We start from the raw sequence: 27,153 nt of genomic DNA, 5'->3' as shown, positions 1-27,153 counted from the left end.
GAATCAGAGTGCGTATAGGGGTAATTGACTTCCTGTTTGGATACAGACCTGCTTTTATAAGTAGACTGAAGATCATAACATGAACTTAAACATAGAAAAGGGGGACTTATGAATCTTTAAGGAAATAAGGGAATAGTAAAAAGTAAAACATTTGATACCACAATGTGTAGATGACTTTTAACTTGTCCACTGGGCTGTCTGTGAGTTTTTAAACCTTTAATGAGACATCAAGGAGCAGTGATGGACTTATTTTTCATTGCTGTGGCTGCAGGGAGATGCTGCAGTGGCTTATCCAAAATGTACAGAAAAGGGGTAATAAAGAATGCAAGTAATCACAGTTTAAAAACTTAATGCACTTATTCTGTATGTTAGTTAATCAAATTGTCTGCAAATAATCTTTACAACCCTAGGAAAACACATGAAAATGCAAAGGTAACACAAGTGGATACTTGTCCAGTGGTCAATCACAAAAGTGAAAACTAATGCATGATTTATTTCTAAATATTTGCTCAGCCATTTTTGCTTGTCTCCTCCTGTACTGGAGTTAAAGTGAACAGAAGGGTACAGTTAATCATAATGTACTTGCGCCCTCTGCTGGAAGAAGTCTTCTTATGGTACAGAGAAGCTCAAACTGAGCTACAGCAGACCAACAGAGACATGTTATGATAGGCAAACTTTCAAGATATCATGAAGTGTTTGAAAACCATCAAAAATACATACACAAAATACGTTTTCTTCATGCAATTACATAGCCGAGTCAAATACATACACTCATGATCACATGCTTTAAAGGTTTAATCAAAGTAAAGAAGACAATATAGATGAGAAAAATGCAGTTTTACATGATAAGAAATCATACAACTGGAACATAAAAGGGTATCATTTGTTTGTTATTATTTAGATTGAGAAAGTGCAACCTATTTTGTTTAACTGCACATTAATTAGTTGGAGATTATTGTGCACACAATACGTATTAACAGTTTTCACAATAATCAGGTTGCTGAAATGCCAGTGTGTGATTAAACATTTCATGCTCTTAGCGCTTTGCCAGGGGTAGCAAGTGGATTTAAGATTATACAGCTTATTCAGTAAATTCCCTTCAGTAATGAGACATTTAATCCTCAGAAATCCAGTTAAGTTCTGTCTGGATGAATGCATCACATAATCTGCAGTGTTAAAAAAACTGTACAAAGTGTCAGCCAATAACAGGGCCTTAAATTAAGGGTTTATCAGTGTTAACATTATGAGATAATGAAATAATTACCAGGTAAGAAAGCTTTAACAACATTAGCAGTGGTTAGTGGACCACATAACTGGTTAATTTACTGAAGACACATGAAACATTGCTGTGCTGTTACACTGGTTGACAGTCTTAAATCAAACTGGAGCACACTGGCAAATCTTAGCACAAAATGTAAGGGAATTTGTGTTTGGTGGATTATTTCTTTCTTGTAACAATGCTTCTTGGTAATAAATCTGATGCTGTTGGAAAGCCTGTTTATTTCTCTTTTAAATATTGCCACATTTGTAGGGAACATGCATTTGTGGGATGAGCAGCAGAGCTGAGTAAGTAGGTTGCACCCATGAAAAAATGGCCTAAATCTCCCTTTGCCAATGCCAAATGGCATGATTTGCTTTTGCCACTGACTCTTGATTTGACACCCCAAGAAGACCGTTTCCTCACCCTGTCAGCACTTAGGTACTGTAGGCTGTCCTCTACAGATTTACATTCAAGGTCTGCTCTATAATATGGCCTATGGCTGTCAGCCCACTCAATCCAGAACAGACTGCATGCAGCCAGTCCAGATTGTCATCACTGGAGGCAATCTCAATACAGAAAGATAGTAAGATGAGATTCTGCGACCAATGGCAATCCTATATCTCCACAGTCTGGGACTGAACTCTATCCTCCAAGATGACAACACTCACCCCCACAGAACAGGGTTTATCAGAGACTACCTACAGAATATGGGAGTGGAAAGGATGGAATGGCCTGCCAGCGTTCCTGACCTCAACCCCATTGAACACTTGTGGGATCAGCTTGGACGTTCTGTTTGAGCCAGAGTGACCAACACAACCACAATGGCTGACTTGCGCCGAATGCTGGTTGAAGAATGTGATGCCATCCAACAGCAGTGTGTGACCAGGCTGGTGACAAGCATGAGGAGGAGGTGCCAGGCTATTGTGGCTGTTTATGGTTCTTCCACACTCCACTGAGGCTCCTGTTTGTTAGATAAATAAATTGTTAAATTGCTAATATGTCTTGTTTCTTCAGACTTCAATCATGCAATCCACCAAACACCACCAAACAAGAGTCAACAGCAGAATAGGATGTTTGGCATTGGCAGAAAAGATTTAGCAAATTTTTCATGGCCACAACCCACATACTCAGCTCTGCTGCTCATCCCACAAATGCATATTCCTTACATATGTGGCATCATTTAAAAGAGAAATAAACAGGCTATTTAAGATGTATTTCCAAGAAGCATCGTCACATTAACACCAAACAAATTTCCTTACTTTCTGTGCCAAGTTTGTAAAACAGACCATAATAGCTATTTTCTTGGCTCTCTCCTCAGCAGCCTTGCTATGATTTTTTGTGCTGCAGGAGGAGCGTCATTGGCTTGGACAGTGACATCAGGCTCAACCCCCGACATGCTCCACATTTTCCCAGTGATTGCACTCAACACAACCTGATTAGGAATGGAAGCGTATAGGACGCTACCCCCAATCTGGTAGGTTCCACTTGATAGGGACCCCCCAATCGTAGGCTCCCCAATGACTGTGGCTCGTTTTAGATCCTTCATAGCTCGTGTGAAGACTTCAGCTGCTGAGCCTGTCATATGGCTGGTGAGGATGTAGACATCTTTGGAGGTCAGATACCTTTGGCCAATCACCTGTGGCAATGTCATTACCTCTGCCATGGTGTTTGTGGTGCGGTCAAAGACTGTGTAAATATGCCGTAAAGGTTCAGCATCAAAGAAATAGGTGCACAAAAGAGGAATTGCCGATGTATATCCAGCGGTGTTGTACCTCATGTCAATAATGAGGGCCCCTGTGTGTGCTATCTTGCTCCAAACTAACTGGATCAGCTGAGGCCCAATGGCTTTCACTACTTCTACATCTGGCATCATGTCAAACCTTAAATAACCGACATTATCTGGTAGGATCTCAACTTTAAACAAAGCATCAATCATGTAACCCACTTCTTCAGGAGCAGGGATCTTTGGGACATTATGAGAAGCCTCAGGCTCAACAATGCAGTGGTAGATATGAATGCGATGATCTCCTGAACTTTCTTGGATGTCAGCTGTCAGCTGAGATGCCAAAGATTCAAAGTCAACGACCGACCAATATAATCCCTCAGCCCATTTGCTCAACAGTTCATTACTGACCTTGAGGGCGGCCTTATGGCTTGCATAGTATTTTTTCAATAGTTCTCCAGTTCCCTCTATGAGGGACCTGAGTCCTTGGTGAAAATCTGCAATCTCACGGACTTGGTCCATAGCTTCCTCAGCGAGAACTATAGCATCTGGGACAACGCCCCCTCCAAGCCAACATTCACCGTTGTTGTCTAAAAAGTTAATGACAGGGATAGTGATGGCAATATCCGTCCCATCTATCTGGAATGTCTTTGAGTGCATGAGGTCACCAGATGTAATTTCCCCGATAACTGTGCCTCGATGAAGGGACTGTATCAAGTAAGCAAACTCTTCACCGACACCTGCTGTGTGGTAGCTGGTCAAAACATAAACCCCCCGTCTGGACCCATAGCTTGTCCCTGTTATTTCATGGAAAGAGTTATATTCTGTTGATATGTTCTTAATTCTGTCATATATTGTGAAAAAGTGATGTTTCTGGGATGCGTCATGCAAGTAGGACAGAATTAAGGACAGAGAGGTTGAGGAGCCACCCGTGTTAGAGCGTAGGTCAATAATCAGATTATTGGTGTCTTTGAGGGACTCCCATACCTTTTTAGCCATGAGTTCTTCTATTTCAGCCAAGGAGGACAACCTGAAAAACTTGTCAAAGCGGAGATAGCCAGTATTATGTGCAAGAATTTCCACTTTGAATGTTTTGTGTACCAGTTCATTCAATAACTCAACATGACTGGGTTCATTGTAAAGCTCAAGGTCTTCCTCTACCACTGCATCGTCATCTTGATTGTATTTGATGATGAGTCTTGGGTCCTCAGACACTGCTTGGAGGTTTTCGTTGAGTCTAGTTGCCAGGTCTTCTTTGGATACCACAGAAAACAAGTCCATAGACTGAAGACAGTGCTGAAGAACTGGAACCTTGTCTGTGAAAGCGTAAAACCTCCCGATCATATCAGAGATACTCTTCACAACTTTTGGAATGGCTCTCCTTACGACTAAAAGGGACTTGGCTTTTGCGACAGCGTCCTTGGCGTTGGTGTAGACGGTTGGGGAAACTCCACGAACTTCCCAGCTCTGGCCTGTGATTGGACTTATTGACCTTGCCACAGGAACTGTTATGTAGAAGTCTGTCTGGGCAATCCTTATCTTTTGGACTCTTACTGATCCACCAGCAGACCTTTCTCCAACAACAATAGCCCTCTTTAGGTTTTTCAATCCGTATGCCACCGCCTCAGCAGCACCTGCTGTTCGCTTGCTGGTCAAAATAATTATGTCTTTTTTTCTACCATACCTTCTCCCAGTCATTCTTGGCATGGTCCACAGTTCCCTGGATGCATTTGAAGGTCTGTCATACACAGTATCAATATGAATGAGGGTCCCGGGGTCTGAGAAATAAGAGACGATAATGGGAACTCCAGAAAATTCTCCAGCTGTGCTATACCTCAAGTCAAAGATTAATGAGGATGTTCCGGCAACCTTGTCCCAGATGTTGTCCCTCAGCCGGGAGCCAAGCTTTGTGGCTGCCTCCTTCCCAATGATCCAATCCATCCGCAAATATCCAGTGTTGTTTTCAAGAGTATCCAACTTGACAGAGTTCCTCACCAGTCGTGCAAGCTGCTCTTTGGTTAGAGATGGCAGCATTGGCGGCACAAAATTCGGCTCATAGGACACAATCAATCTCGGATCATTCAGCGCTCCTTGTACTCCACTAGTGAGGACAGCTGCCAGAGTTTTCTTGTCTGAAATCTGCATGATTTCTCTGCTGTTGATGGCTTGTTGGATGGCCTCCTGCATCCCAGCTAGGTTCTCAGGCAAGCAGTAGTTATCCAAAAGAATCTTGGCCATTTCCAACACCAGGGTGTGCTGGAATGATGACCTGACTGTAGATATGTGAAGCATCAATAGTAGGGGAGGCATGAACCATGCCATAGCTAATGTCTTCATCATTTTCTCCGGATTCGAGAACTCTGCCTACTGAGCTTTGTTAGTTCATGTTTCTGTTGGAAGATTCTGTTTTGTTTTGTGGGAGGGAACACAGGCATTGTCTTTTTTTTTTTTTGGACAAAATCAACCTAAGAGGCTTTTGTCCTCTATAAACCTTTAATCGTATTATCTGCCACGCTTCAACATGCAGACAATAACAGACAATTGAAACTGGTCAATGAGAGCTGGTGTAGTTGCTTATGTTTTCTAAAATACATTACTTTAGGTTTCCTATTTGCTCCTTATATGCAGCTGCTTTTCCCTTGCTGAATGAATATACCATAGCTGACTGGGCTTTCAATACTAGCATTAGCACTGTAGTCTTACTGGGTTTTTCAGAACCTTCCTTGTGTTGTTTTCCAATCTAAATGACGACTTTCTTGATATTTGGACAATTAAGTGGCTCCATGCAAAGACAAAGTAGTTCAGAGCGGAATGGTTGATGTGAAAGCTGGATCAGAAATGCTTCTTCCATGTCACTGTCTATCCGTTATGATAGCTGACGATGGTGTATTTTGGTGCTGTTGGCAGCTTTAAGGGTCATGTCTGGGTCGGACCACTGGTGATATGATTATATGTTTGAAGACATGGGTAAAGCCTTTTAAAACACAAGCAAAACAAAATTTGATAGACAAAACGCACACCAATGAGTACTGAAAGCACTGGTTGACTTCTGGCTCTTCAGAATATATGGCTTTTAACTCTTCTCTCTTCTGCCTTTTCTGCTATTTTTGCCAGGATATATATAATCTTTGACACAAAGTGTAACGGGAAAGGCGCCAATGTAATAATGCTTAGTTGCAAACGCAAGTGTTAATCCTTTCATCAAGCCCTGACCTCTTCATTTGTACTTTGAGCTTGTATCTAACTATGGCTTCAATGCACCCTTAAGACAATGATCCAGTCAATTTTTGAAACTCTGAATTAATAGCCAGGTGTCATCTGTTTTGCAATGCCAGACGGTCCCCAGCTAATCTTAATGTCTTAACCCTTAGTATCCCCTTAGTGTTGCGTAATACTGTACCCCCGCCGTTGCCAATTCTCAGGACACTAACCTTGCGACTTAAAGCTGTATACTATATTTAAGAGTCAGTGTCCAGTACTATCTCAATGTAAAACTCCTGAGACTACATTGATATTAAACTGAGAATACAACAGCAAGCAACTATTTTAATCTTTTCAGGAAGGACCGCTTTGTTGACTGAGAAGTTCTCATTACATAATGTACTTGTCTGTAAGCCCCTGGTTAAATTACTGTATCCATGTGATGCGGCATAAACAATGCCTTCCATAAGGGGGGAAAAAGCTGGCCCATGGAGGTCAGGAAAATCATGGTCCATTGTAAAGTTAACCTATGATAGTAACATTTTACTTTTTGTTCTGAATAATGGCCACTCTTATCAAAGCAACATTTTTTTTTACTTATTCATGCTGTTACCTTCTTCAAAATGTAAACACCTTTCCTAAACAGAGTTAAAATTGGTAAAAAGCGGCAAAAATGTGTTGAAAAGGCTAAATAATGGGTTAACATGGGCAAGAAATTGGCAGAAAGTGGCAAAGATTGGTTAAAAAGGCAGAAAATGTGTTGGAAAGGCTTTACAAAGTGGCAAAATGGACAGGAAAGGGGGTGCAAGGGGAATGAAAAGTAACAAAAATTGGTTTAAAGAGGTAAAGATTGGCAAAAAATGAGGTAAAATACAATTTAGAAGTAGCTTAAATGGGTCAACAGTGTTAAAATGTGTTTAAAGTGTTAAAAAATAGGTCAAAAGTGGCATAAACAGGTAGAAAAATAGTCAAAAGGGTTAAAAAGTAACAAAATGGCCTTAGTAGGCAAATTGGGCAGAACAGGTAGTGAATTTCAAAGTAAAGAAAATTAGTTTGTAGTGCCAAAATGTATTTTAAGTGGCAACATGTGGAAGAAAGTCATTAAAGGGGACATATTATGCATCAAATAACTTCTTCAGGCTTTTCTAACAAAAATATCTGCCCCTGGCCTGTCCACAATCCCCTCAATTACAAGACAAATCTACCCCCCCCCCACCCCCCATCTTTCTCCACCTTGCAGAAGATGTGTGCTAAACCAAGTCATTCTCAGATTTTCCCCTCATGATGTCATGAGGGAAGTTAGCACCGCCCCCAGGTTTAACCCACATCCATTTCCTAAGAGGGGTGGAGTCAGGCGGCTCAGTAACATTTAAAGCTACAGACACAGAAACAGCTTGTCCTAAGAAGGGCTGTTTTTTCAGCAACAGACTTCGAAGGCAAGCTTTGGGGAGCTCTGAGGCCAATATAAACTTGTCTTAAAAGGGTAAAATATGTGGCAAAAATGGGTCAGAAGAGGCAAAGATGGGTGAAAAGTTCACAAAATTAATGAAAGGTGGCACCAAAATTAGCACCAATGCTACTGATCCAACACACACACATTGATTCAATCAATAATCACAACTGGGAAAAGCCCTCTTAGGGTTTGTCAGGGGCCAAGCCAACTCTGTGGGCCTGGGAATGGAGCCAATCAGTCCGTGGCACTGCTCAGGTGTTATAAAGCCCAGGTTGCTCTCATAGCAGCCTTCAGCTTGTCTTCATTGTTGAGTCTGGTGTCTCTTATCTTCCTCTTGACATTCGACTTGCTTTAAGGCTTGAGTATGTAACATTCAATGAGAACCGTGTAGAATCAACTCTACTCCCCCTTCCTTTCTGTTCTTCTCCGTGTTTGGGCTCTGTAGCTCCGCCCCTCTTCTCACATACCTCCTCGTGAATGTGTGCATCTGCTGAATCGAATACTGATGGTGGCAAAGCTCTCGTGGAGTAATTTTGCTCCACTTTTCCACTGAAATCAATGGCTGATTATAGGTTATAAAACACTTCATCTCAGCATGAACAAATTCTACACAGGACTGAAGGTTGATACACTGGTAACTCCACCATTGTATCAACTTCTCACTGAGCTGAGGCGCAAGTGCACCTACTACAGCGACCAATAGGTTGGCTGCGAGTGCTAGCCTCCTCATTGGCTGGAGCATCGTCCCTTGCTAATTTTCCTCAAGTGAGAGTGCTGAGTGAGGAGGCGTTGCAAAAGTGTGTTAATTATTTTGGATGGCTTCAATGACAAGACCCTGACAGGTTGTGTTGTTTTTGTGGGCAAACGACACTAAAAATAAATCGTTTACTGCAGCTTGAAGCTCTTTGGAAGGAAGTTCATTTCCACCGGTGTCCTCCTTTGTGTATCTTTGTTGAATCACAAGTGAAATGGTTCGTAATTCCTCGTCTGTTTTTACAGAGGTGTACATGTACAGTAAAAAAAATGTAAAAATGATAATAATACTACTAATAGTAATGTTAAATCTTAACCAGAATTTCTTACTATTTCACTACAAATGAAACTACAAATGATAGCTTCTAAAATGATGGTGCCTCTCTGCACAGTGTAGGTGTCCTATTTTTTCATCATTATATTTCTGGGGTACATTTATACCTCAATGTAGGGGATGCACCACAAGTGAAAACATCCCAGAAAATTTCTTGAGTGGTTTTGTAGAGCTTCCAAAAAATATACTTAGGCAATGAACAGAAATAATTATGCAGATTATTTCTTTTCCAAATGTTTGTTGCATAAATTTAAATAATAGACACCGCTTTAATTTACTCATACAAGTAATCAAACAAGCAGATATTTGATATGGGATCAAAGGTTATTTATAATTTCCTTTTCAACATGTCTTTAATTGTATATAAAGTGAATTTTTAATGAAAGGGGTGTGATTTATTGTGCATTGCAATTGTAAATCCATTCCTAGTAAAAGGTAACTGATAGGATTTTGCAGCCTTTAATCACATCTCTCTGCAAAGATTGTTTTCTTGGATATAGTGCCCCCTGGCAGCATCCAGGAGTTATAACACTCCATGTAACAAAACATGAAATGCTCATATTTGACGTAAATGTTTTTGTCATTGGGATTGTTTTGGTTTCTTATTTTGTGACATCTGCAATTTCAGATTTCCACTGTCATATTTCTATATCTTTTTTCAGTGAAACTTAAGAACAATCCAGACGTATAGTATACGTAATGTTTTACTGCTGTTTTTTGGTGTCTTACAGTCGCAAACTTAAGACAGAAGAAGTAGGAATAAAATATCCACTTGGAAAATCTCCAGGACAGGTTTAATTGATCTATTTGGTTGACTTTATTTTGAAAAGTTTTTTTTTTAGCTGCAAATAATGAAAAATATCTCTTAAAGGTCTTAAACTTTCTAAATCTCTCACAGTGGAAGACACAGCAGTAATGTGATAAAACAAAACATGATATAGCTTCAAGAACAGATAATATGACACCAAAATGACCACTAAAATGTGCATTACATCCCTGTTACACTAACAGGACAGGTAGGTGAAAAGTGATGATTACATGTCATGTTTAGGATAAATATTCTTGAATTTTCATAAAAAAAGTCTTGTTCAACTGTTGTATTTGTCAGAAAATAAGACAGTAAACAGTATTTGATAGTACAATTTTATTTTTGTTTCACTGTTTACATACTTCCTGCAACCCCCGACCGTATAGGCGATATAGAAAATGGACGGATGGATGTTTACATACTTGTTATTTTACATGACTGTAAATTTTATTAAAAATACAATTTCAAAACACCAACATTAATCTGTACATGTATTAAATAAAAATGTTTGCGTCCTTAATTCCTCTGCAGTGTCATGCTGAAATACAAATGAAAAAATCACATCATTTATTTTAGCTTTTTACAAACTTTATATAATTTTTTAATGCAAGTGGCAGTATTAAATCAGTAATTTTTTTTAAACACTTCGTTATCAGTTTTTAATGTATTTTGACCGGTTGGGTCAATAAGTGTTGCTGTTAATTGTTGTTTTGATCTTCTGAATGCTGAAACTCCTCTGTAAAGCAGATTGACCTTTCCAGGCACAAATAAAAAGACCTTGAACTCTGATGTTCAAATTTCAAATATGGAAAATTAACAGTTAGCAATTTAACCATATTTTGGAGTTTTAAAGCCTTAAATGTCCAGATTCTCATTAAGGAAGTCATTAGGCACATTTGAATCCTGTCTGATTATTATCAAAGTTAAAGACATTTACACACACCTCTGCAGTTTTGTTTTGTGATACATATTAAATATGCAACATGTTAACATTCTTTTCAAAGACCATAAATATGAATATCATTGTACTTGCAAAATTTTCAGCTTATTTACAGTATCATTGTGCGCACGCCGAGGATACAACTCAGAGCTGAGATGCTAACACCCTTGCTAGTGTAGAGCTAAAGCCTGGCACTCACTACAAAAATAATCATGCCAATTTTTGACTTGATTCCTCCTTCAGCAAAGGCCTGATTATCAGCCGGTTCTAAAGATTAACCCGGCAGATTTTATTGTGGTGTTTGCTCAGAAGACAATCAGATCTGCTCCAATGTGAAATGGTAAATATTAAACATGTTCGTTAGAAATACTGTTGTGTGAGGTGAACACTGAAAACAAGTGAGCAGGATTGACATGTGGAATGGCATCGTAGCCAATCAGGTGGCAAGCTGACCAAAGGGGGAAGCACAACAAACACAGCGATAGCAATAAAAGAAACCGTCATAGTACGCTGGATGTCAGAAGTGAAGGAACAACTGGGGTGTAGATGGTCAAGTAGTTACGGTGCGCCCCATGGCTCCCCGCATGTTTCTCCCTTTCTCTCTCATAGAAAAAACGGCCCAAAATATATCTTTAAATTTAGGAAAAATTAAAAGAAATGAAGGAACAACTTGTTGATTTGTCGCAACAACGTGAGTGTCTATACAGTGTTTCCTGTAAAATCTATCAAACTGACAAGGGACAGAGCTGGACCAAAAATACTGCTGCATTGGATGCAGCAGGTAGCTAACAGTTTGCTACATTAGCTTGTAAAGTAGCATTTAAAAGTAACTTTTGACCAAGCAAGATTCTGAGTTTTGAGAGTAGAGACTGTGAAACAGCTTAAATTATTTTAGTGTGTGCCAGGCTTAAGTTGCTAAAAAAAAGGAAAACAAACAAAAAAAAATTAGGACCATCGGTCAATCACTGTGTTTTTGCTATTGTTAGCATCAACATATCATATCCATCCAAACTCAAAGCTAGTACACTAACATGGGTGTTCAGGTGATTGGTTGTTTATAATCCAGACTATGTTAAGTATGTTTTCAATATCATGGTGTATTGATAATACCACTGAGTTTAAAACTAACATGCGTACACTCAGTATTTGCTTAAATGTTTACGTGCCGAGACAAGATCTTCAACATGAATGTAACGTCTGTATAAATGCAGCATGATTTTAGTAGCATGAGCATCCAGATTGTACTATTTAGCTTAAAACAATGCTGTTAGACTCACAGAACTGCTGGCATAACTGAAGAACTTTAATCTTATGATGTAAGTAATGTAGGCTTTTGCAAAGGAAGGACTATTTTGATTTATTATGCAATGCCTTTAAAAAGTATTCACCCCCTTGGATTTTTTACCCATTCAGTGATTTTACAAATCCATCATTGTAATACATATAATTTGGCTTTTGTGGAACTAGAATTGTACTTCATTCTTCTTTGCAAAACCTTTTGAGCTCTGTCAGGTTGTATGGGGATCAGGTTTGATAAGCCCTGCCATAAATTATCTATTTGATTGAGGTCTGGGCTTTGACTTGGCCACTCCAGAACATTTACCTTGTTGTCTTTAAACCATTTCTATGCAGCTTTGCTGTACACTTACTGGGAAAAAAATCTTCTCCCAAGCAGTATTTATCTTGCAGACTGACAAAGATTTACATACAGGATTTTACATTTTGCCACATTCATTTAACCCTCTAACTTTACAAGGCTTCCTAGGCCAACTGCCAAGAATCATCCCCACAGCATGATGCTGCCACCATCATGCCTTGTATGTCTTGTCTGATGGTCAAATCAGACCAAAGAGCTTTTTTCCACTTGACCATGGAGTCTCCCACATGCTTTTTGGCAAACCCTTGTTGAGATCTAATAAGAGTTTTCTTCAACAGTGGTTTTCTTTTTGCCACTCTCCCATAAAGCTTTGACGGGAGAACCAGGGCAGCACTTGTTGTTGATGGATTTAACTCAACTCTGGGGATATTCAGTGCCTTGGAAATATTTTGTATCCATCGCCTGACTTTAATTTTTCAGTAACACTTTCTCTGAGTTGCTTGTAGTGTTCTTTTGTCTTTGTGGTGTAATGGTAGCCATGGATACTGATTAACCAGTGACTGGAGCTTCAAGACACACATGTCTGAATACTACAATTACTTTACGTATTCACTGCACTCAGATGATTCCCTACTTACTAATTTTGAGACTAGCACCAATTGGCTGGACCTCTGAGGTCTGTCGCTTTAAGGGGGGGTTCATGCAGCCACTTATTCTTTCTTACATATTTTTATCTAATTGGCCATACTGTGAAGAAATCTGTTTTCACTCTGACATTAAATAGTTTCTTTTTGAATTTTTTTTTGTCAAACAGGCCAAATCATATTGACCATGATTGTTTTATAAAATCATTACAAGAGTAAAACATCCAGGGGCTGAATACGATTTATATGCACGCCTTGTACCGAATCCAAGGAAAGCCTTAACATCTGCCTTACATGAATGAATTCAACACTACTAGTCTTAAGGGGAACCAATCCCAACTGACTACCTGCAACCACACTCTGCCACCTTCATCTCTTCGTACAGGTATCTTATAGTCAGGCGTCCATTCTCCTTATACATCACTGTGATGGGGTCCAGTTTGATGGGGACACAGCAAGCCATGTTGGCCTTTTTGGGGTCCCTGATGTTGATCAGCGTCTGGATGAGGGCGTGCTTTGATGGTGTTGATTCATCCGTCAGTGGGTGGTAACAGAGGCCTCGACATTCGTAGGCGTCATATTCCGGAGGTGCTACGATCCAGCTGTCCCAGCCGATGTCTTTGAAGTTGACCTTGAGAGAGGTCCGCTGGCAGTACTGCCTCTCTGCCTTTCTTTTCTTTCTGCGTGGATATTGAGATTCAGGGATCTCATTAGAAATCTGGTTTCCTCTGTTCCAGTCAGCACCTGAGTGTAGGATGGTTTCTTCTTCATGGAGAATCATCTCTGTTAATTCCTTCTTCTTCTCCAGTCTCCTGCTACCCAAGTCATCAGAGAAGACGATTAAGGCAGCTGAAGTGTTATCTCCAACTGACATGCTCATATTCAAACAACCTACTTCTTTCCCTTCTTCACTTTTAGGAACCCCACAGTCCTTTCCATCAACCACTACATCAAAAACAGTTTCAGCACCACCCATCTTGATCCAGCTCTGAATAGCTGTGGTCACATCAAAAGTTTCCCATGTGCTCTGTGGGCCCGTCACCTCTCTTCCCACCAGTAGCTGCTTTGTAGACGTGAAATTGTTGTAATCCACTTCATAGACTTTGACAGTGGCCTTGAATGTGTGTGAGATGGTCTTTGGCTTGGACTCTGGAGTAAAGAAGAGTTGGAGTTCAGCTGATGTGATCTTTTCATGGCTGGGGATGCTGATGTTGAACTGCAGCCTGTGTTTTGACTTTGTGCCATTCGTCACAGCGAGAGTAATATCTGTTGAGGAGAGACAATGAAGTCAGGGGCTTTTTTAAACAATGAGAAGACTTTCTGGTCTGATGTTGGATTTAGCTTCTTTTCTATCATACAGAATGAATCTGAGTGCACAGGCTGACCACTCATCTAAATCTAAAATAGCTTATCAAATTATTTTTTAGTTGGCAATATTAGCAAATCAGACTAGCTAAAAACTTTGTAATTAATACAAATGATGGAAATCTAGCTAACTTATGAACACTGTACACTCAAGAGCTACTTATGCTGCGTTTGATAGTACTTGGAAATTGGAAAAATCCGGTTCGGAAACTCCGACTTACGAAGTAAATGCGTTTCATTGCATATGCTTGGAAAACATGGCCGGCCGCAGTAAGCTGATGTTTGTTTTGATGTTTTTCGAGGATCAAAAATTACTGTTGGGGAAATGTATCAGCTACTTCAGGGAGAGAGAGAAAGAGAAACGTCATATGCTGTAAGTATGACTTGAACGCACCAGCACGGGGAATCCTGCATGCATCATTGAACTTACATGGGCATCAAAGCGAGCTGTGCAGAGGCCTGTACTTTAGTAACACAAATGCTAAATTAGACGACACATAAAAGTAAAAGTTCAGGAGATAGTGACTCTCATGGTGTGCGACGCCATTTTGCTACGTCATTCCGATCAACTTGGGCTGCTTGGATCCTACCCTAATTCCCAAGTCGGAGTCCTGAGCTCAAGGGCCGTTCTATTGCACTTTTCCGATTCAGAGGTCGGATTTATCCGAGTTCCGAGTACAATCGAACGCAGCATTAGCCTAGCTTGCTCACTACTATGTAACACCTGGTGCCCAATTTTGGGTCAGAGGGAGGAGTCTTGTAAGCTTTTGCTAAAGCTAACATAGCTATGCTAGCTATGTAATTAACAGTACTAAATAAGCCAATATAGCTAAGTTAATTTTAGCAATGCAAGCTTTAGAAAATGTAGCTAAAGCTAACATAGCTACATAGCTAATGTAGATACACTGGTTATGTAGCTGCTTTGTGAGCATAGCTTTAGCAAATAGCTGTATTAGCTTTGTACTTCAATTATCTATGTACACTGTAAAAAAAATTCCGTTAAATTTACGGTAAAACGCTGGCAGCTGTGGTTACCAGAGATTTACTGTAAAAATTACGGTGAGAATGTATGAGAAAAAACGGTGTTTTCATTCTACAACTGTAAATATTACAGTTCAAACCTGTTTTTTTTTTAACTGTAAATTTCTGTTAAAAAAATACAATATTGTAACCGTTTATACAAGGATTTGCTGTAAAAATAACAGTTATACTGTAACCATATTTACGGTAATTTGCTGTACAACTTACTGTAATTTGATGTAGAAGTTACAGCTCTATTACAACATTTTCTACAGGGATTGGCTGTAAAAATAACGATAATGAAACAAACCTGTTTACGGTAAATTACTGTAAAAACACCAGAAATCCTGTAAACCTAAATACAATCTATCTCAGTAATAAAAACAGTAGACCCGTATAATGTTAAACGGTATTTTATTATAACTACTTAAATTTTACAGTAAATTACTGGCAGCTGTGGTTACCAGAAATTTACCGTAAAAAATACAGTACAAAACATGAGAAATTACAGCTGATATTTGCAGATTTTACGGTAGTAGCAAAATACTGCCCAACTTTAAATTTTACAATAAATTACTGGCAGCTGTGGTTACCAGAAATTTACTGTAAAAAATACAGGACAAAACATGAGAAATTACAGCTGATGTTTGCAGATTTTACAGTAGTAGCTTAATACTGCCTTACTTTAAATTTTACGGTAAATTACCAGCAGCTGTGGTTGCCAGAAATTTACTGTAAAAAATACAGTACAAAACATGTGAAATTTCAGTTAATTTGCTAGATTTTTGCAGTAGTGCCCTAATACTCCTACTTTTAACAAAAGATTCAAGCTCTCTGATAAACAATAAGAAACTCTGCAGTTATATGTTTGCAATAAAAAACCTTTCAACACATCTGATAACTTGTCTGTATACTCACAAAGCAGTTTAGATCTTGGAAAAAAAAGCTTGTGTCCATATGTATGACAGGTAGTCCTTGGTGTAATGCATGAAGATGAAACAAAGTCACTTGCCCCTAAATGATTCAAGAGTAATGAGTCCAGTCTTGACTGAAGAAGGCCTTCCACTTGGGAAGCTTCACATGGCCAAGAAACTTCATCTTCTTGAAGACTTGAGCACAGTTCATCAGGTGTTCTACTTTGGACTGGCTCCATCCTCTCTCTGCAGGAAGTACATATACAAAACAAAGTTAGAGTGATTCAGTGCTTCAGTTTAATGCCTACACAGATGTAAATTTGAGAAAACTAGGCTCTAATAAGCCATACTTACAATCAGCACAACAGAATAAAATAAACAGTGTGTACAGTACATACAGATCGCTTCTATAATAGAATATGGTGAAGAAACGCAAATGTACCCACAAGTGCCAGCTATTAAGTCAGCAATCACCTAACAACAGCCAATTACTTTTTCCGTTATTGATTATAATGAGACAGTTATGACATATTAATTGCAATTTGCTTTTCCTTTATAGTTTAGAGCTGTGGTGCCCAGGCTTGTATCCACTGAGCTCCCCCTCCTTCACATATCCAAGAAGATATGGACCCACACAAAAAAGTGACATAGCTATTGCTGTAAAAACTAAACATAAATTTGAATTGATGTCATTATTTAAAGCAGTTTTAATTTTGGCAGATATTTTTAATTTTAGTCTTAGTTTTAGTCTTTAAGTGAAATGAATTTTAGTTTCAGTCACATTTTAGTAATTTCTGTCCATTTAGTTTTAGTCCATAAAAAGTCCTCACATTTTAGGTTTTACTTTTAGTCCAAGCATTTATTGTCTTACTGAAATCTGGTACCAAGTCATAGTGGGATGTTCTCTGCACCCTGCCAAACCTGGGGTCCCTGCTTTCTACAGCTGAGAGACAGAAGAGCTACAGCTGCATTGTTTTTTGACAGAATTACCCACAGTGGAGAGATATCATGGATTTTGAATGTCCGACGAAAAACTACATTACATTCTAGTCAAAAACTAAACTTAGTTTTTGTCAGTTTTAGTCATCACAGATCTATTTTTGTTAGTCTTAGTCTAGTTTTTGTCATGGAAAACAAAGCTGTCGATGAACATTTTTAGTCATAGTTTTAGTCGACGAAATTAACACTGGTTTAAAGCTACACACAATAGCCCAAACCACAAGTGTTAGCAAAAGACCTTGGTATGAACCATTCATAAGGGTTATATTGTGATTTTAGGTAGTTGAACCACAAGATAAATATTTGCAAACTATGCTCTTTATTTATATATTTACTTGTAAGACCACCCAAATAAATATAGAATTTGCTTTTACATGTAAATATAATATATAATTTTATATATAATTTCTATATAATTTCCCTTCGGGGATGAATAAAGTTATTATTGTATTGTATTAGGGTAAGCCTACCCATTAAGCCCAGGCACCATTTAAGCCCACTTGCGACTTTGAAGTCAATTTAAAAAAAAAAAAAAAGAGGGGCCTGTCTTATGCTATACATTATTTTGTCCAATCACACAATTTCTTAATTATATGTCAGTTTTTGTTTGACACAATCACATTTGTAGATATTGAAAAAGGCCCGCCTACATTTGTGCAGTCTCAAGGAGGCTCAGATAAAGTCGCCTCAAAACTTTGGTGTTTTGGGACCCCTCAGAAAGAACCTCTTTTCAACCATTTTCAGCCACTGACTTGTTAAGTACATTCATATTATGTAATTTGAGAGATTATTGATTTGGTTTTTTTTGTGTATAAACAGGTAGTTTTTTGTAATTTCTTACTATTTAGTTTTATGTGAAAAGATGAGTCATGCTAGCTAGCGTAGCAAGCTAATCACTAGTCAATACATGTAGCCCTACTGATAGATACACTGCTTAATGATTAAAAATGATAAGTACACAAACTAAGTGTTTTCTGATTCATTTTACATAAATCTTACATAAAACTTTGAACAAGAATTCCTTGATAATTCAGAAAGTTTGGCAGAAGAGGAATAACTGTGATGGCAAGTTTTGCAGCATATTTAGGCTACAGGCATTTCTTTAAACATTTGTTTCATTTTGGTGAGAAAATATTATCTTCATTTCCCTGGTAGTCACTGTAGTACCATTTAAGCCCAGTGTGTTCCATTTAAGCCCATCTGATGTGTTTCAATAGAAAAAAATGAAATTTTGAGGTTTGATAGCTTTTCGCTGTAATCCTGTGTTGGATGTTGTTAAACTAACTTCATTAACACGAGTACATCACAGATCACACACTGACCAGAAGAATTGTTATGTCAGTTAATTTTGCATAATCATTTGTTTATAGTGAGAAAAATGCCAACAAAAAAGAGGAATTACAGCAACTGTCCTAAAATCATCATTGTTACAGCCAAACATTAAATCCAAGTTCAATAAGATATTGTTGATTCACTGTAATGTCATTTAATACTTTTAAAAACAAACACATTTTTTTTATTTTGTCAATATTGAATCAAATTTTGTCAATATTAAATAAAATGTTCAATGAAATGTTAAATACTGAAGCCAATGAAAATTAGTTTTAGGCCTACTTTGTCATGTTTGTGGTGGTCCATTGTTACAAGCCAAACATTAAAGCCAAGTTCAAAAAATAAATTGTGTTTAACATGTATAACATGTTACTGAATTAATATATGTTTACTACTTGAAAAATGTAATAATTTTTTAAATTTCTGTCAATAAACATGGTTGTGGGCTTATTTGGAACACACGTGGGCTTAAATGGTACTTAGGTACCAATTAAGCCCATGCCAGACTTTTGACTTTATTCATAACATTTCTTTAATTTGTTCTCTAAAATATGCATAAGTAAATAAATATACCTTCAATTGAGGGATTAATCCTTCATTCTAACAAATGATCATGTTTATAAACCATCTTAGTATCTATGAAAAATACGTGAACTTAGATTTTGGTGGGCCTAATGGGTACACTTACCCTAAATGCTTTGGGGTACAAAAGGATTTTGCTGTAACAAAGATGATGGGCACTGAATTTTAAATCAATCATAATGAAAACATATGACTCACACAGAAAACTGTATTGGCCCCCATATGGTGTGGTCATCAGAACACTGAGAACAAGCTGGACAAAGCAGTGGCATGGCAGTATTCTGGGTATTTCTACATGACCAGATTAATGCAGTGCTTGGTGTAAACTACATAAAATAAACATAAAATGGCTTCATGTTGCTTAAAGAAAGATTAATCTAAAGAATTTATTGAGGTATGTACAAATGCTGTGCAAGGCTTACCATTATTTTTCTTTGATAACTGGCGTCTTTTTAGAAGAGTGGAATACCGGAGACAGTATAAAGTAATGGAGTCCTAGTCACCACCAGCAGAAGAAACAGGACCTTAAAAAAGAGTAAGGAAAAATAGAAAGACAAGGTAAAGCACCAAATCATGTCAACTTAGAAGTTTTGAACACTTATGTATGCACTGATTGCAAAGTACTATCCAATTTTTGAATTCACTCAAAAAAGAGTGGACCCAATCTCTTCTTGTCCCGTGAGCTGAATGTCTTGTCACATCCCTTGTGTTTTGTGGCAGAAGCTACAGCAGACACAAAATGCAGACATACATGTAGAGTGATCCAGCTGTTAAGCAGTTATCAGACGGGTGTTGCTGTGTTTATATGTTCTTCTAAAATCAACACTAAGCTGTGACTGGTGCCACCCCCTCCATTTAGAGTGTGTGTTGATCCCACAGCTCTGTAAGTCATCTTGCTTGCCCTTGCGCTTTTTCTGCTCACAACAGTCTTGGTTTAGAAAAAAATGCTGCACATCTATTTCTTTTTTGTTTTTTAAATTTGAAAATTTGGATACTATCAAACCTAAAAATCTGAACCAGAATCTTTATTGTCATTGTACACAAGTACAACGAAATTTTGCACAGTTCCATTCAGTGCAATTATTATTACCTCTGCCAAGGAGGTTATGTGATCGGCAGGGTTTGTTAGTTTGTTTGTTGGCAACATAACCCAAAAAGTTATGGATAGATTCTGATGAAATTTCCAGGGAATGTCAGAAATGGCAAAAGGAAGAACTGATTTGATTTTGGGACTGATCCAGATCATCGTCTGGATCTAGGAATTTTTAAAGGACTCTTCACTATTGGGAGATAGGGCTAATGGCGGAGGTCTGCGCTCTCTGAGTGCTTTTCTAGTTTATTATTGCAACTGCTCTGGGATATGTGCTGTTTTTCAGTCTGTTAGTTTTGGCTCTTATTGTCCTGAACCGTCTTCCTCAGGATAGCAGTTGTTACAGGTGACAATAACACAGTTATAAAAATAACTGATATTGTATCATATGATGCACACGGCTGGAAGGAAATAAAACATTTTGCCAGCATTACACTATACCATATAACTACCTCTAAAGAGGAAAAATTATTACCTCTGTAGGAACTCCTGAGTGGATCCCAATGCTGGTCAATGCATAGCATGAGCTGCCTTGAAGCCTAGCAAGAGGCTCCTGGGAGGATGATAAAAGTAGAAAAGAATTACAAGCAAATCATCCATTACCATCCAAATGAGTCTTTAAAGTGTTTCTGAGATCCACTTACTACAAAAAACAATACATGGGGCAGGCTTTCCACTGGTACCCCATCTGGCAAGAATGTTTCAACAAGGCAAAAGAGGTTGTCTTCCTTTTTGTCGAAACAGGAGAGAAGCCCTTTATGTCCTCTGAGCAGCCCTCCAACTGTCCTCTCTGAATCTTGAGCTTTGTGGCATCCTGCAAAAATCAAGTGAGCTATTAAATCTTTAGTGCCATGACACTGACGTGCACATATCCCCATTGTGCATTTAGGAGGTGCTGGAGCCAACAGGTAGTGCCCAGGACCACCACAGTCCACCACCACACTATCCACCTTATTCCTGGGGCCGCTACTGTAAATGTGAATATGGGCGAAACTTCCGGTGCCAAAACGGAAGTAGGCTACATTAAATACATGTATTCTAGTACAGCAGCTAACTATAGACGCTAACAAAGAACGACAGTTGTTTCAATAGGAATTCTTCTGGAATTTGTAAATATTTATATTTTTGTTATCACATGTTCACATTGTTTGTATTATAAGCTGTAGATAACTAAATAAGGTGGATACCACATTATTCCTGGTGGTCTACTGTAGCTATGAATGGAAGTGGAACTTCCAGTACAGTAACAATAATAGCAAAAACATGATTTTTCCAAAGGCTTACTAAAGTGATTTAGTGTCAACAGTGGTTGTTCTGAAATAAATAAATATTTGCTGTAATAAATACTGCTTCATTTTTGTTAAATCAATGAGCTGAAATGTTTTAATCATATTTTCTGTAATGCTCAGTACCTGTTGCTATGTTCATGGTACTAATATTATGACAAAGTTAAATATGTCTCTCACAACAGGCTGTCCACTGTCTAAGTGCATCGGGGATGTGATTCTTTCAGTATTAATTTATCATTAAATCTTAATACAAAACTTGACATTTACCATACTGAAGAGCTGGCAACTTGAGTCATGGATAATTTTATAAATATAATTCCCATATTTAAGAGGGATTAGTTTGTAAAATGAGAATTTCAGCAACTCCACAAACTAGAAATGTATCTTTTTATACCGATATAAAGCTACTAAAGTTAGCTAAATATGCCCTTGTAGGTTATCTAAAGTAATGTCATCAATTTGAACTCTCCAGTAGAGGCTAGAGAAATTATAATAATATTATCCCGTCTGAGGTGAAGCAGTCTAACTTTATGTAGTTTGGTATTAAAATTGCTTTAATAGTCACGTTTAGCATCTCGTTTCTATGCAAAGTCCCATTTAGATAGAACGGAGCGGAAGTTGCGCCCATATTCATGGAGGGATAGGAATAAGCTGGAAAGCCTGCCTCAGGAGACTCTGAACACAGATATGAATGTGACTCTGAAGAGGAAAAATCCTTCACCTTAGGTCGCTCTGAAGCATCAGTGCTGCGGCGGGACTCTCACTTTTTGGCTAGGGGACATCACGGTCCTCACGGTCACTCCCACCTCATCTGGAAAACTCCGTCCTTTTTCTTTCCCTCTTCCCAGTGTTCCCAGTATCCAACCGCCCATTTTTTGTGCATTTTTCAAAAGTCTGAAGTGGGCGGAGTTAGCTCTGAGCTTGGGGTTCACTTATGGTCCCCAACACAGCAAGTGTTAAACGTTCTCCACGCTAAAATAACAGCAAAAAATACAAATCAAACAGCAATGTTGGCTGGTCTAGAATTGAAACAAAATGCCTCCTGACCCATTTAACTTCTACCTATAAACACGTGGTGTTACTGAATGAAAAGAACTCAAGAAATATTTGACACTACGACAAAAGAAGCTCTACATACCTTACCAATAGCTCGTAGGCTGATGCTCCGGGTGACGTCGAATTAATACACGCCAATGTCCTGCTTTGTATTCCATCTTCGTTTGCGGCTCGTTCTACGAGCAGACAGCAACTTTATGAAATATTTCCGCGCACACGAGACCACAGAAGACACGAAAACGCTGTAGTTTACCAGGCAGCCGTCGGCGGTTTGATTTTCCAACGAACCACACACGCATGCGTATAAGGTCCTTCTTTCCCCGCGCCTGCGCGAAACCGTATTCGCACATGGCAATTGACTGCAACCACAGTGCGCAAACGCATTTCGAGAAAGCAGCACTGTTTGTGTACATGGAGGGAGGTGCCTGAAAACTGTTCACTCTGTAGCTCGTTTCCAAATTGTTCCATTTTTAAACACCCAAATCGCTGTTCTAGTACAGACACAATAGAAAACGTTCCTGTGTAGACAGGGTTGAATGGCGACGGGAAACAGTTTTTCAAAATTATTTTTATATATTTATTTTTTATATTGATACAACTTTATTGAACAGATTCCAATAGTTAATCCAGCATTGGCACATGAAACAAAACGTATTTACTAGAAATAAATAACCCCACATACAGGTAAAGAGAAGTTTAGATTAAATTACATAAGGTATGAGAAGTATATTAAAATTTCAGAAACTAAACCATGGTTTCATATTGTTTTTTTTTTTAAGAATTTTTTTTCCCTTAGAAATCAATTTGACAGACTATATGTACAGTTCCCATTCATTTTTAAAACTGATTATGGAGGGTTTCTTGTCATTCTATTTGCATTCATGTTTAAGTTGTTTAACCAGTAAAAATAACTATTGTATTTATATAATGTATATACTATATATTCAACTGTACTATATACATATTATATATACAGTATGTATCTCTCTCTCTCTCTCTTTATGTATATATAAAATAGTTCTTTCCAATTACCTTGTTATATTTCCTATCGGTAATATGTGTCATCCAATTTCAGTTCTGAAAGATTGACTGAAACATTAAAGTACATCAATGTATTTTGTGTTAGATGCATTAAAGGAAGTGGAATGGCTTTACAAATGCAATGGCATTCTTTGTGAGAGCAATTAACATCATTCTTTTCCAATAAATCAGTTAAACTAAAATAATTGACCACTTTCATCCATCAAATTAAGAACAAACAAAATGATTTTTGATACCATTCTTGTTTCAATAAGGTTTTCATATTAACTGTAACTGTCCGTTTATTTCACAAGGCAGCATCATGTGGTGTAGCACTGAGAAACAAATGTAAACATAACAACAAATTGGTGCTTGTTCACAGGTTTTGCAGGTTGAAAGGTTTTTACTGTATTTTCTACAGAACTTTCCTGATCATGCAGTATTTTTAACCTCTTGTCCCTGCTAAAATTACGGTATGTGATTGCAATTTTTTTCACAGATTTTTACTGTGAATTTAAATGTACATGAGAGAAAAGTCTGTAATTTTAACAAAATACTACTGTAATTTTTAGAGTAATTGCCCGTCTTGAAGATTACAGTATTTTTCCTTTATTTTCACAATCTTCTTTCGTTTAAACGGTACAATTTTGTAATTATTACGTACTTTAATTGTAAAAATTTATGTTTCATACCGTTGCTTGATTTACAGCAATTCTGTGTATTTTATACAGTAATATATGTTTATTTGTTTTACGGTCTTTTACTGTTGCTATTTGACAGTCTTTTGCCGTATTTTCTACGGACATTTTTTACAGTGTAGCTTACACAGCTAACATAGCTATGTCAGCTATGTAAGCCACATAAGCTAAGCTTGCTGTGTTAGAACATTTTCATGGAGGATGAGTTTTTTCCCTGCTTGTTAAAAATGTTCAGTAATCAGGCTAGATTTTTAACTTTGGGTATCCTAGTTGTTGCCTTAACCCTAAACATAACCTTAACTGGAAGTTTAATCTGATTTTATTTTGAAATTTTTAGCTTGTATATCTGTTTCTAGATAAAGACAGTCTACAGACTGTCTTGGCATGGTCTGCAAGCCTGCAGCCGGACCTTATCTCTCCACCTTCACCAGCCACATCAAAAAGGCTTGCCTATGTCGAGTATGAGAGGGGTCTGCCTGAAGACCGTACGTACATCTCTGATAGCCACTCTCACAGAATGCTGATCAAGGCTTTTGAGATAAAACCATACTAAACTTCTGTTTAGGGTTAGGGTAAGGGTTACAGTGACGGATAGAATACAAAAAAAAAACAAAAAAAACCTGACCTGCAAAACCTGATTAGAAATCGTTAAATAACAGCGTAAACAGTCTGCTAACAGGGACAAAACTCATCCTCCATGATAACATTGTAACTCAGCAAGCACAGCTGCTAATGTGGCTTAGGTAGCTGACTTAGGTATGTTAGCTGTTTAAGCTACAAATATTAAATACCTGTGTAGCTAACAAAGCTAAAATAGCTATATTGCTAACACAGCTACCTAGCTAACATAGCTAAAGCTGAGCTCACAAAGCACCTACAGAAGTTTCGCAGCTATATTGTCTACATTAGCTACATTAGCTATAGCAACTTTTGCTAAATCTTGAGTTTACGTAAATTCACATCGCAAAGCTAATTAAGCTGCATTGGTTTTTATAGTCAGATTAATTATATAGCTAGCCTAGCTATGTTAGCTCTACCTAAAGCTACCAAAGCTAGCTACTTCTAAAATGGTTCCATACATAATTTGATCCTGGATTAGACCTCTATCCATTTTCTCTGTTTAATTTTTTGAAATGTTGCTGTAGTGTTTGCCCTCTGGTTATTTCATGAATGTAACGGCCAGACTTTATGTAGAAAGTTGAATAAATGTGACCACAGCTCTTCAGACAGAGTCTGAAATGAACAGTCTGCAGCCAGGGTGTGTCATTGGGCAAACCAATGCCAATGATTGTTGTCTCCTTACAATGCTGATCCTTCAAGGCACTTTACATTATTAAAAAATGTACTTTATTTAATCAATTAAGCCGCTTTAATTCGATTCATGTATCTTTAAATTTGACTTTTTCTAGGTTAAATATTTCCAGTTTGGGTAGAAGTTATATGGTAATTTTTGACAAAACATTTTTCTATTAAAGAGTTGTTTCCTGACCCCAGAAGGTGGAGCAACTATAATAGACTGCAAGATAAAGGAAAATCGTAAAACTAAAAACAATTTGATGGTTTTCATTCAAACTTATCAACATTTTTTAAAATGAAGAATTTAAATAGCTACGCTTAGCCCTCTAGAAAGCATTTTTACATGAGATAATGGACATAAATCTTTTGGAGCAATTGACTCATAAAAAATATTCAGTGAAAATCCTTCAGTTTTATACCTTACATACATGTTTAACAGGACATGATTTAGTATTTATATCATTGCTCAAGCAGTCTTTATCATTTATCATTAATCTAAAATCAATTTAATATAAATCTTTTCCCAAAGCACTTTCCAAAAAGAGCAACCTTTAACAGAACAGCAGTGGCCAGGTTGAAATAATGTACTACAAATAGGCATAAAGGGTAAGAGCTCTCTCAGTCATACAACGATTTAATCCTAATAGCCAGGCGATTAATAATTACACAATGGGCATACAGTGTGTTCTTGTTATTCTTTCATATACCTTGCACTGTGAAGCTTCGTATGACATCAGCCTGAGGGACCGAGCTGTCCGAGGCATACTTATTGTAGAGCTCCATCATGAACTGAGGAGGGTCGATCTTGCTGGGCTCTTGAGGAACATTCGACAGGTTGAGTTTCCTTAAAAAGGTCTCCTTCATGGTTCCCAGCAGGCTTTCCATCCTGGCTTCAGTGTCTTCCTCCTCCAGAAGGTCCTCCTCTGACAGCTGGGAGTAAAACTCCTCGTTGTACTCGCTCTGGATGTCATTATTCAGAGGTTTACATGTGCAGGAGCCAAAAGAAACCACCAGACTCAAACAAACCTGGAACAGGAATGATTTAGAGCTCTTCATTTTAAAATCTGGACCCTTTTAAGCCACTAATCTGGGACAAACTTAACCTTCTTGTCAGCTTGAAAACAGACTTTGCGATGGCAAGGTTTGAAAATGGAGATCCCTAAAACAAGGACCACTGTCCTGATGTCCGCTCCCATGCTCCCAGAGTAAACACGGGGACTTGTGTCAACCAAAATAGTAGCTTGGCCATGCTTATCACTATCATTGATGCCTTCTTTTAAGCTTTGTTATCATTATGGGGCTGGCTGCTAATGAAGACACTGTAAACACTTGACGGCGATAATGAGGGAGGCACTGGAAACTGTGAGGTTATGACAAGCAGACATTTCCATGAAATGACTTTTCCCAGCTCGGGGGTGAAACTTTTTCTGATTCAAAAGAGAACTGAAATATTTGATAGCAATAAAGCACACGTCATTCTTCACTATTTTATGGTTACATGTTTGTCACAGGTGAGTTTTGTATACATCTATGTAGACTGAGATCATGCATTTCAAAGTTATAGGAATGTGAGAGATGAATAATCAGTCAGTGACAGAGAGCAAAGGGCAGAGCCAAAAATAGAACAAGTTGCACAATGAATTAAAAGTTATAAAACCAACAAAAAACACAATGAACTGAAAAACAGGGTTGTCAGGGGGTCACTGACTGCGTCACTGGTCAGTTAATAGGACAAAAACTGATAAAATCTTTAAAAACAACCATGAATACGTTGCTTG

General features: G+C 38.0%; 2 protein-coding genes across 2 annotated transcripts; both read right to left on the bottom strand.

The window, feature by feature from the left end:
• Nucleotides 1–2,555: 2,555 nt before the first annotated feature.
• On the bottom strand, nucleotides 2,556–5,306 carry LOC121528569 (retinol-binding protein 3-like). Its single transcript, XM_041816086.1, has one exon. It carries the CDS (start codon nucleotides 5,304–5,306, stop codon nucleotides 2,556–2,558), a length of 2,751 nt encoding a protein of 916 aa, XP_041672020.1.
• Nucleotides 5,307–9,877: 4,571 nt separating this feature from the next.
• gdf2 (growth differentiation factor 2) lies at nucleotides 9,878–26,582 on the bottom strand. Its single transcript, XM_041815019.1, has 2 exons — nucleotides 26,083–26,582; nucleotides 9,878–13,980 (listed from the first exon to the last, which is right to left on the bottom strand). Exons 1-2 carry the CDS (start codon nucleotides 26,429–26,431, stop codon nucleotides 13,058–13,060), a joined length of 1,272 nt encoding a protein of 423 aa, XP_041670953.1. The 5' UTR covers nucleotides 26,432–26,582; the 3' UTR covers nucleotides 9,878–13,057.
• Nucleotides 26,583–27,153: the final 571 nt, after the last annotated feature.

Source organism: Cheilinus undulatus, linkage group 20, assembly GCF_018320785.1.
Source record: "Cheilinus undulatus linkage group 20, ASM1832078v1, whole genome shotgun sequence".
NCBI classification, from domain to species: Eukaryota; Metazoa; Chordata; class Actinopteri; order Labriformes; family Labridae; genus Cheilinus; species Cheilinus undulatus.
Note: the sequence above shows the minus strand (reverse complement) of the source record. Positions and strands in the feature narration are given on the sequence as shown.